Source organism: Chenopodium album, chromosome 25 (genome assembly GCF_948465745.1).
Source record: "Chenopodium album chromosome 25, dcCheAlbu1.1, whole genome shotgun sequence".
In the NCBI taxonomy this organism is placed as follows: domain Eukaryota; kingdom Viridiplantae; phylum Streptophyta; class Magnoliopsida; order Caryophyllales; family Amaranthaceae; genus Chenopodium; species Chenopodium album.
The window spans coordinates 27,808,599-27,820,599 of NC_137858.1; the positions used below are offsets into that span (position 1 = coordinate 27,808,599).

Genomic DNA, 12,001 nt, shown 5'->3' on the forward strand with positions numbered 1-12,001 from the left:
GAATTAAGACAGAAAATCACCAACTTCAATCAAGAGGTCGATGAAACTTTGTGTGAAGCATGGGAGTGGTTCAAAAATTACACTAGAGCATGCCCTCACCACGGTTTCACCTCATGGATCATAGTGCAAAGTTTCTATGATGGTCTTACTCCTAACTCAAGGGCCAACCTTGATTCCGGGACCGGTGGTAGCCTTAAAAAGCTATCGGTGGATGAAACATATAAAATGATTGAAGAAGTGGCCAAGCATTATGCGTATGGAGGTGATAGGAGGCAACCTCAAGCAAAGAAGGGTGGAATCCATGACCTTAGTGCAATAGATCTTATTGCATCAAAGTTCGATATGCTAGCTCACAAGCTAGATCAAGCCACTCTCACACCCTCAACTTCCTCTTCACAAGTCATGTTTGTGAGATTGTTGTAATACCCCGTATTTTCATACGTATTTTCCTAATTAATTAATTAGGAATTATTTTATAAAAAGGGTATTTTAGTAAATTTATTATTTGGAGCCAAAATAATATTTTAATTTTGGCGCCAAAAGTATTTTGAAAACTAATCATTATTTTGGATAAGATTTATTATCCATTTATCCTATTTTAAAAACCGGATTATTTATATAATTCGGGTATTTTAATTAAGGCAAAAGCTATATTTTATTATTATTTTAATAAGTCCAAAAATCCCGTTTATTTAGCTAATACTTTCTGATTTTCTTATGTATAAAATCTGATTTTATAAGTTAAATTATTTGGTGAATATTTGGTATTTTATTATTTAATTATTTTTTACAATAAATATTATTTACACAATTATTTTTAATTCCTTAAAACTAGCAAAGTGTATTCCTAAATACTAAATAGGAAGGACGAAAATATGAGCTTAGGAAAGCTCAATAATTTCGGCCTTCCCATAAAGATTTTGGGCAAATATTTTGGTAATTTGTATTTTTAATTATCTCCCTAAAATCTCCTATTTTCCATAATTCTAATTCTCCATCTTTTTGATATCCAATCATTATATATTTTCTTGCCATTCATTCTTCTTAATTATTCCCCAAGCAATTCCAATTTCCTTAATATTTTTCATGACATACATACCTTCTATATTTAATTATACACAATCCCTTCAAATATAAAAACTTTCCTTAAATCTTTGTTCACTTCTCCAAGTAATCTCTTAAACCCTAATTGCCATAATTCTTCCTACATTTTCCTACCATAATTCATGCTCATACTAGCCTATAAATACCCCTTCATACCTCTCACATTCTTCACACTAATTCTCTTCTTTTCTTCTCCTCAATTTTACACAAATCATCCCGTTCATCTTTGAAGCCAATTTTCGGGCACTTCTGGTCAGTTTTTGGGGTAGTGACGTTTCACAAAAAGTTGTTTATCTCGAAAAATCCTTGAGGTTAGGCTCAAGAATCACCCAATTCGGAGCTATATAAAAGGAGTTATAGCCTCTGAAAGTTCTGCCTATTATTTCCTATGCAAATCCAATTCTTTTCTTCTCCTTTTCTTTTATTCAATTATTATTATTATTATTATGGGAGATTAATATGAAATCATTATGAGTAGTTTTAATTATATAAAATCAGATTTTAATAATGTTCATGTTGAATTAATTTAAGAGGTTCATGTACATATAGTTGGGAGGGTTTAATTTAATTATTTGTGATTATTTGTTAACCTTATATTGATTAAGGTTATGTTTATTTGTAGGGTGTTTTTGATCAAGCTACTTGAGAGTTCTTTTGAAGTGTTGTTGGCTAAGTGAAGATCAAGGTACGTTAGGTGGCTAGATACCTTGAAAGTGATCGATTTGAATAACATGTTGAATTAAATTGAATTGAATAATGGTTTATGAATTAAAAGTATGTTTAAAGGATTGGTTTTAATAATTAAATTGGAGTATTGATTTTTATAACATGTTTTGATTAATTAATTTATTATTCATGTTTAAAAAGGATTGATTTTAAAAGCATGTTGAATTTATTAAAAAGGAGTTTGGATTATTATTAAAGGTTGAATTATTGGATTTAAAAGAGGAATTATTGAATCATGGATTTATTATTATTGATGCTTTATAAGCATGTTGGTAATCCCACTATGCGGATTTGGTTTATTGATAAGGCTTTGGACTTTGTATGACCGGGTCTTTCCTCAAGAATAGCCTTGTAACATAAGGAGACTAGCTTGGGGGGTGTGCACACTTGGGAGAGGAATTGGTTTTAATATGAGGAATTGGTTTTTAAATAATTGGAATTGGTTTTATTGATTATTGATATTGGAATATTGAGATTTGGTTTTAAACCATGAGTTTGGAATTATTGGATTATTTATTGGAAATTGGTTTTAAATCATGTTTGCGAATAAATTGAGTTTAATGATCTTGCACTTATTGTACTTAGCATATTTTTCTAACTCGTACTTCTTATTTGTTTTGGTTTGCCCTGTTTACCGTAATGGTAAGCAGTGTTGCTTATTTTCAGGTTGGAGTCAATAAATGATGCATTGGAGTCCCGGGATTGGTTTTCACTAAATTAAGAATTTGGTCTTGTATCTAGTTGGAGTACTCATAACATTGGTTACTATTATGGTTATTATTAATAAAGAAGAGTATTAAAGTTTCCGCTACAAAGTATTGTTATTTTTAGTAAGTTGAGTAGCCTTACGTAATCACGCGACGGTAATACGCCTAAGTCTATCTCTACGGTATAATTATACGTATTATACTAGTGTAGGCGTTGTTCGAAGTGCACCTACGTTAAAGCATGTTCTGAATATGCTTGGCACTCATAGGAAGTGGGAATTGACATATACGATTAAGGACACGATTAGGGACAAGGAAAGTAGGGAGCCGCCAACATGTTTTTAAGGAACTTGTAAACCGTTCACGGATCATAAAAGGCAACCACGAAAAGGGACAACGAAAGGAAACAACGATTGATCCGTGAAGGTTACACCCCATTCATAATCCATGAGATTACTAACTCCATATGGTTCGGAACCACGAAAGGAGGATCGGGGATGATGGTACGAAGTGAGTCATGGAGTCACATTTGCCCGTATTGGCCTCAACTCGATTCTTATTGTGAAAAGCATTCTTGTGATCTCAAAGGCATACAAACAAAATATTCAATTCGCTCCAAACTATTATTAAGCTAAATTGGTTGAATATTAATGCAACATATAATTCTAAAATATTAGTGATCACTTGATTAAATAACAAGATTAAAGAGGAACCTAAACCGGTCATCCAAATTATCTTATTAAGCGTGATTTTCAATTACATATTCCCTTTAACATGCAAAATGGTCATCATAAATAAAAATAGAATAAACATTAATATTGGAAGAAATTCAACAAAAATCCAACAATATAAAATCGTTAGAAAAATAATAGAAATAAAAGGAACATGATTCCTTACTTTGATTTTGTTTGCTTGCTACTATAAGAACAATAAACGCGTTAGTAACTTCAAGGAGAATTAATCAAACAATAATTAAAATATAATTAAATTAACTTAAATAGAATTGATTTGGGGCCAAACCCTCAAACAGTTCTACCTTTCACGCTGTGATTTAACGATAGAACATCGGGTAAAGTACGGACTACTTGGAGTGCTTAAGGAAGGTATTTTGAGAGAGAAGGGTAGGCTAGTGTTTAGGCTAGAGCATAGAAGAGAAAATGAGAGAGCTGATTGATGCCCCGTACATCAGAAATGAGGGGGTATTTATAGAAAAAAAGTGCTGAGGGAACACACGGAACCCTAAAAAGATAAAAACCCTAAAAATATATCCCGCGACACGGCAAATTGTACCGTGACACGGGAAGTTCCACCGTCAGACGGGAATGATTCCCGTGACACGATGCAACTTTTGTGTGACGCGGGATGTTTTTAGCAAACGGGGGAAGAAAACGCGTTAGGGTTTACGCGGAAAGGACACAGAAATTCCCGTGTCACAGCGAACTTCCCGTGTCACGGGAATTCTCACCGTCAGACGGGAGAGTTTCCCGTGACACGGTAGATTCCTGCCGTGGCGCGGGAATTTCCAGCCCACTTTTCCGTGTAAATACATTTTTAACCCTAAGTTCATTCAGTATTTTACGTGTCGATTGATAATTTCGGGCCATTTTCTGATTTATTATTATTGGGCTAAAATAAGAAAATAAGTAAAAAGAAATAAATAAAAGGTTTGGGCCAAAAATAATAAAACAATAAAATAAGAAAGAGGTTTGGGCTGAAATAATAAATGGGTTGAAATTAAAACTATGCTTTTACCAAACATCAAGACTAATCCATGGACTGTTCAAAGATATGAATTTAATCAAATATGATTTTTAAGCACTCTCGGGATTAAATACTGAACCCGACCAATAGTGACGGTGAAAGGTTGTTCATCATCGGGTTTGGTTTCGGGGAGACATTTTTAGGTGTCTACAACTAGTATTTTCGTAGAGGGAGATTTGGGGGTGTTACACTTGTGGAGGAAATGATCACTTGTCCCCTTATTGCAACTCAACCAACCAAGAGCAAGCGGTGGCAATTGGGCAAAGAAATGAGCCATACCCCCCAATCCTACAACCAAAGTTGGAAACCCCAACAAAATACGGGATGGAAGCAACAAAACCAAGGCCCCCTACAAAACAGCTACAATCAAAGCCAAAACCAATCCCAAAACCACTACAACCAACCCCATTCTCAAAACCGACAAGCTCCATATCGCCATCCTGACCAAAGACCAATAAAGACAACAATATAACCAACCCGCTCCTCCACCTCCTCAAAAGTCTAGCCTTGAATTCGTGCTTGAAACTTTCATGGCACAATAAGTAAGAAGCAATGTGGATATGCAAGTGAACATCCAACAATTTCAAGCACATAATAAGTTGATTGAGAATCAATTAGCTCAAATTGCGCAACAATTTGGAAGTTCATTTTCCAATCCTAGTGGTCACTTCCCAAGCTCAATGGTTGTGAACCCAAAGGAGCAAGATAAGGCCATTACTTTGAGATCGGGGAGAGGTTAAGAAGAGCCACAAAAGAGAGATGAGGGAGTTGTGGTGAGAGGTGAGGATGATTTTGAAAATAAAATAGTTAGTGTTGAGAAAAAGGAGCAACAAAAGATCGATGAGGGAGTCACAAAGAAAACTGAGGGAGATGAGGAAAGAATAGAAAAGCCCCCCATGAGAGTATACAAGCCTCCCATTCCATTCCCTCATAGGACTGTAGAAAAGAAGTTGAATGAGAAGTTTTCAAAATTTCTTGAAGTCATGAGAGGACTTCAAGTGAATATCCCCTTTCTTCATGCTATGTCACAAATGCCTACCTGTGCAAAATTTTTAAAGGATATTCTATCCAACAAGAGTAGGCTTGAAGAGAGTGCAACCATCTCCCTTCCTAAGGAGGTGAGTGCAATCATTCAAAACAAGCTTCCTCAAAAACTTGGTGACCCCAGTAGCTATGCAATACCGGTGAAGATTGGAGATTTGGAAGCTATGGATGCTTTATGTGATCTTGGGGCAAGTGTGAGCTTGATGCCCTATTCTATTGCTAAGAGTTTGAAAGTTGGAGACTTGAAACCAACAAGAATGTCCTTACAATTGGCCGACCGCATGGTTAGGCTACCTTTGAGAATTCTTGAAGATGTACCAATTCAAGCTGGAAGAGTATTTGTACCATGTGATTTTGTGGTAATGGAATTGGAAGAAGATACTACGGTACCCCTAATCTTGGGGAGACCGTTTTTTAACACCGCGGGAGTGGTGATTGATATGAAAGAAGGAAGATTGACCTTGAATGTGGGAGATGAGAAAATTTCATTTTCATTCTCACAAACTTTTAAAAAGCCATTGATTGATGAAGTTCATAGGATTGACACACTTGACAGGGACTTAGAAGAGTTCTGGGAAAAAATGTATGAAAGCGATCCTCTACAAGCTATCCTAACGGGAGGCTTAGTTGAGGAGGGTGAAGAAACTAAGGAGTATGATATCTTGCTCAACCAACCTTTAGTCCACAATGAGATGAAATGTGAAGTGCTTAACGTGGAAGCAAAAGAGGAGAGGACTACGCTTCCTCCTAAGGTTGAAGTTAAACCCCTTCCCCCTTTACTTAAATATTCTTTTCTTGATGATAGTGAGAGTTATCTCGTTATTGTCAATGCTAAGCTCGATGATACCTCTCTAGAGAAACTCCTAGTTGTTTTAAGGGAGTATAGAGGTGTCATTGGGTACAAAATTGATGACATTAAGGGGATAAGTCCCACTATATGCATGCATAAGATTTTACTTGATGATGATCATGCTTCCTCGATTGAGCACCAAAGAAGGCTCAATCCAAACATGAAGGATGTTGTGAAAAAAGAAGTTTTAAACTTCTTAAAGCGGGACCCTATCTCCGATAGTAAGTGGGTTAGTCTGGTTCAAGTTGTGCCTAAAAAAGGAGGCATGACCATCATCAAGAATGATAAGGGTGAGACCATTTCTACGAGGTCGGTCACCAGGTGGAGGATGCGTATTGATTATCGAAAATTGAATAAATCCACCCGGAAAGACCACTTCCCTCTCCCCTTCATTGATCAAATATTGGAAAGACTAGCATCACATAGTCACTATTGCTTCTTGGATGGATACTCGGGATTCTTCCAAATCCCAATCCAACCCGAGGATCAAGAGAAGACTACATTCACATGCCCTTTTGGCACCTTTGCTTATCGAAGGATGCCATTTGGACTTAGTAATGCACGTTCCACATTTCAAAGGTGTATGATATCTATCTTTTCCGACATGCTTGAATCATCAATTGAAGTATTCATGGATGACTTTTCTGTTTTTGGTTCATCTTTTGACATTTGCCTTTCAAATTTGATTGGAGTGTTAAAAATATGTCAAGAAGTGAACTTAGTTTTGAATTGGGAAAAATGTCATTTCATGGTAGAGGAGGGCATTGTTCTTGGTCATGTGATTTCTAGTAGGGGCATTGAAGTAGATCGTGCCAAAATTAAGGTAATTGAGCGCCTCCCACCCCCTACAAATGTGAAGGGGATAAGGAGCTTTCTTGGACATGCGGGTTTTTACCGCCGGTTCATAAAGGATTTTTCAAAAATCGCAAAGCCGCTCACTCAATTATTGTTGGTAAAGGATGCCCCTTTTGTGTTTAATAATGATTGTTTGCTAGCATTTGATAAGTTGAAGGAGGCCTTGACTTTGGCTCCTCTAATCCAACCCCCTAATTGGGAGCTTCCTTTCGAGCTCATGTATGATGCCTCAGATTTTGCCGTTGGGTCCGTTCTTGGACAAAGGAAGGACAAGAAGGTCTATGCTATCTACTACACTAGCAAGACATTGGATGAAGCGCAAAGAAATTACACAACCACGGAAAAGGAGTTTCTAGCCATTGTTCATGCAATTGAGAAGTTTAGGTCCTACTTGTTGGGGTCTAAAGTCATAGTCTTCACCGACCATTCGGCCTTGAAGTACCTCTTGTCAAAGAAAGAACCAAAGCCAAGGTTGATACTGTGGGTCTTGCTCTTACAAGACTATGACATTGAGATTAGAGATAAGAAGGGTGCCGAAAATGTTGTGGCCGATCATCTATCACGATTGCCTATCTTTGTAGGTGATCTTGATAACTTGCCAATCAACGATTCATTTCCGGATGATCAATTATTTGCTATTCTTCAAGCACCGGCACCATGGTTTGCGGACATTGCAAACTATTTGTCTTGCTCTATTCATCCTCCCGACCTCTCCAATCAACAAAAAAGGAAGTATCTTCATGATGTTTGCCGATACTTTTGGGATGACCCCTTGCTTTTCAAACAAGGTGTTGATGGCCCTTTTAGAAGGTGTGTCCCGGATAATGAAATTGAAGATGTTATCACAATGTGTCACTTTTCACCTTGTGGAGGGCATATGAGTGCCAATTAGACCTTGGCGAAAATATTGCAATCTTAGTTTAACAAAGCGTGCCTAGGCGCACTTGAGGCGCGAGGCGTAGCGAGGCGGCCCTCAAATCGCCTCAAGGTCTTGTAGCGTGGCGAAGTCAAGGAGGCGCGCGCCTCCGCGCTTTTTACTTGAGGCGTGAGGCGTTATGAGGCGTCGCTTTTGAGATTTGAGGCGCTTTGAGACACGTTCTACTATAGCTAATTTTAAAAAAAAAATCAGGCTTTAATTAAAGAAATAGAAGAGAGAGAAAACATATCTTTTTGAAAATTAAAACCCTAGCTTCCCGATTTACGTTGGGTCTCAGCCGGATCTCGCCGGAAACTGTCGATTCTCGCCGGAAACCTATCTATTCTTGCCGGAACCTGTCGATTCTCGCCGGAAACTTGCCGATTCTCGCCGGAAACGACCCAAGCTGTGGTGGATCTCGCCGAAAATCAGGTTAGCTTCTTCGTTCTCTGTTTCTTTTTTTTTACTTTTTATTTTTTTGTTTTTTTTGTACTGCTTCTTCGTTTTCTTTTTCTTTTTTTTTTCTTTTTATATTGTGTTTTTAAAATTTGTTTTTGTTTTTTAATAAATTACTTGTATTTATCTTCTGTGTTCTGATTTTATATTCTGTTTTTTTTGGCTTTCCAGTTTATTTATTTTAGTTTTTTGGTTCCAATTTTTTTTGTTTTTCTCTGTTTATAACTTTATATTTATTTTGTTACTATTTTCTGATTATGGGAACATGGATGAAGAGTCATTTCCTTCCACCGGATCATCCGATCCCGATCCGGCTAGAAAATATGGAAAACCGGAACCTAATAATAGAGTTAATTGGCATTGTAGTTTTTGTGGTAAAGTGACTAAGGGAGGGGCACATCGTTTAAAACAACACTTAGTTGGCGGCTTTAGAAATGTCACTAAATGTCCTAAATGTCCAGAACATGTGAGAGAGGAAGTTAAGACTTTTATGATAAACAAAACTCAAGCAAAAGTGGATAGTCAAATGATGCCAAGCATGTCCCAACTTGAAACGGATGATGTTGATGAAGAAGAGGAAGATGTTGTCACAAAATGTGAAAAAGTTGTTAAGAAACCTAGGCACAAAGGTCCTTTGGATATGTTTATCACTTCAACTCCTAAAGAAGTAATGCAAGCTAGGAAGGAAAGGAAAGGAATTTTTGGTGCTTGTGATAAGGAGTTAAGGGAGAAAACTTGTAGGACAATTGGTAAGTGGTTTTATGATGCGGGAATTCCATTCAATGCGGCTACCTATGCTAGCTTTGGAGCAATGATTGAAGCTATTGGTCAATATGGTCCCGGATTAAAACCACCAAGTATGTATGAGCTTAGAGTTCCTATCTTGAACAAAGAAGTGAAAGATGTTGAGATGCAAGTAGAGGAGAACAAGAAAGGGTGGGCAAGTAAAGGTTGTTCAATTTTATCCGATGGATGGCGTGATTCGGTTGTCCAAAAGGATATTATAAACTTCCTTGTCAATTCTGCTAAGGGTTCCGTGTTCATAAGATCATTGGATGTTTCGGATGTTGTGAAAGATGCGGAGTTATTGTATAAACTTCTAGATAAGATGGTGGATGAAATTGGAGAAGAAATTGTTGTTCAAGTGGTGACGGACAATGCATCCAATTATGTCAAAGCCAGTATGAATTAGTAAATAGTCTTGTCACTCTTGTGATATGTTCAATTAAATTTTACTAATTGTTTTGCTTTGTAAGTTTTTATATAATACTTTTTTTCCTTTTTGTGAATTGTAGGAAAATTACTTGAATCTAAGAGGCCTCATCTTTATTGGACTCCTTGTGCTGCTCATTGTATTGATTTGATGTTAGAAGACATTGGCAAACTACCAAGAATTTTGAATGCACTAAAGAAGTGCATGTTCATCAATGGCTATATTTATAATCATACCTCTCTGGTGAACTTGATGAGGAAGTTCCCACAACAAAGAAATTTACATAGGCCATCAATTACTAGGTTTGCAACATCTTTCATTACACTAGCGCAATTTCATAAGCAAAAAGGCAACTTGAGAATGATGATAACCTCTCAAGAATGGAGTGCTTCCAAGTGGTAGAAGGACGCAGGAGGAAAGAGAATTGCAACTTATATTTTGCAAGCAAGCTTCTGGAAGAATGTGGTGTATGCTCTTAAGCTAACAAGTCCCCTTGTTAAGGTGCTTAGACTTGTTGATGGGGAGAAAAAGCCTCCGATGGGATATTTATGAAGCCATGGATAGAGCTAAAGAGACTATAGCGATGACTTTTGAATTAAGAGAAGAGAACTACATTAAGGTATTTGAGATCATTAATAAAAGGTGGGATAGTCAACTTCATCATCCTTTGCATGCGGCGGGTTTTTATCTAAATCCGGAACTTCATTATGATCATTCCGTAAATGTAAATTGTGAGGAAGTTTTGAAAGGTTTGTATGATTGTATTGAAAGGCTAGTTCCGGTTGTGGAAACTCAAGATAAAATACTTGCAGAGTTGGATGAATTTAAGAATGCTACCGGTCTCTTTGGTCGTACAATGGCAATTAGGGGAAGGAAGACCAAATCTCCGGCAGATTGGTGGTCAGCTTATGGTGCAACAACTCCTAATCTCCAAATGTTTGCCATCAAAATTCTTAGCCTCACTTGTAGTTCTATAGGTTGTGAAAGAAACTGGGGTGTTTTTCAACAGGTTTGTACCTTCACTTTTATTGATTTATCTAATATGATTTTATTTTATTACATTATATAGCTTATAATATTCTATTTTTACAGCTTCATTCTAAAAAGAGGAATCGATTGGCACAAAGTCGATTAAATGACATGGTTTATGTCAAGTATAATCGAGCATTGCAACGGCGATACAAGAGGAAAGACACCATTGATCCCATTGTCTTAAATGAAATTGATGAAAGCAATGAGTGGCTACTTGGAAGAATGGAAGAAGAGGAGGAGGAGGAGAATGATTTTGTATTTGAAGTGGAGGACTTGACTTGGAGTACAGTTAGTAAAGCCTCCGGAGCTAATGAACCTTTCTATGCTACTAGAGGAGCATCAAAAGTTGATAAAGGAAAGGGAATTGCTAGTGGCTTCACTTCTAAACTACGTCATACAATTGTAATAGATGATGATGATAATGAGATTTATGATGATGAGATGGAAGAGGATGTAAGTGGAGATGAGGCTTATCAAGAAGAGGAGGATGTGTATGATGATTCATTAGATGAGATGGATTACTAGTGTCTTAGTATGCCATATAACAAGCTTGAAGACCTACTATGTTTGCTTTTCTTTCTACTTGATTTACTTTTTATGTTGAATGTGTGGTTTGCTTTTTAGTTAAAGAGTTTCATGCCATTAGCGCCTTTTAAGGGTATCTTGTAGTTCCTTTGTTAATTAATGCATTAATAATATGTTATTTTGATTATTTAAGGCTTATATTTTGGTCTAGAAGTAAGTTATAAGGTTTTGGGCACTTAAGGTGCGCCTCGTATCCAAGAGGCGCGCGCCTCCGCTTTGCGCCTCGCGCCTAGGCTCTGGGGACCCTTTGCGCCTCGGTACGCCTCTCGCTTTTTAAAACCAAGATTGTAATGCGGCTTCTTTTGGCCTACAATGTTCAAAGATGTGTGGGGTGTGGTGAAAGCTTGTGACCGGTGTCAAAGAACCGGTAATATTTCAAGAAGAAGTGAAATGCCTTTGAACAACATCCTTGAGCTAGAGATTTTCGATGTATGGGGCATCGATTTCATGGGGCCTTTTCCGAGCTCTTTTGGGAACAAATTCATTCTCGTGGCCGTCGATTACGTGTCGAAGTGGGTAGAAGTGGTTGCATCTCCTACTAATGATGCTAAGGTGGTGGTCAAGCTCTTCAAAAGAGTAATTTTCCCAAGGTTTGGAGTGCCCCGGGCCGTGATTATTGATGGAGGTTCACACTTTGCAAAGCGGTCCTTTTAAGTTCTCCTTGAGAAATAAATATGGTGTCATGCACAAGGTGTCATTCGCTTATCACCCACAAACAAGTGGTCAAGCCGAAATTTCAAACCGGGAGGTAA

At 37.3% G+C, this 12,001-nt stretch overlaps 1 protein-coding gene, 1 non-coding gene and 1 pseudogene across 2 annotated transcripts; 2 read left to right on the plus strand and 1 right to left on the minus strand.

The window, feature by feature from the left end:
- Window positions 1–107, minus strand: LOC145615744 (small nucleolar RNA R71). The gene has a single exon (XR_014107337.1). It is a non-coding gene; the product is annotated as a small nucleolar RNA R71 (small nucleolar RNA).
- A 5,087-nt stretch (window positions 108–5,194) lies between these two features.
- LOC145613913 (uncharacterized) lies at window positions 5,195–7,939 on the plus strand. The gene is made up of 2 exons (XM_081668949.1): window positions 5,195–6,240; window positions 6,772–7,939. Exons 1-2 carry the CDS (start codon window positions 5,195–5,197, stop codon window positions 7,937–7,939), a joined length of 2,214 nt encoding a protein of 737 aa, XP_081525075.1.
- A 745-nt stretch (window positions 7,940–8,684) lies between these two features.
- Window positions 8,685–11,189, plus strand: LOC145613914 (uncharacterized; annotated as a pseudogene).
- Window positions 11,190–12,001: the final 812 nt, after the last annotated feature.

Excerpts from the sequence above, each read along its gene's own strand:
- LOC145613913 (XM_081668949.1), top strand. The coding sequence starts at position 5,195 with ATGAGAGTATACAAGCCTCCCATTCCATTCCCTCATAGGACTGTAGAA. Across the intron at positions 6,241-6,771 it reads GAGTATAGAGGTGTCATTGG|GTGTATGATATCTATCTTTT; the intron begins GTACAAAATTGA and ends CACATTTCAAAG.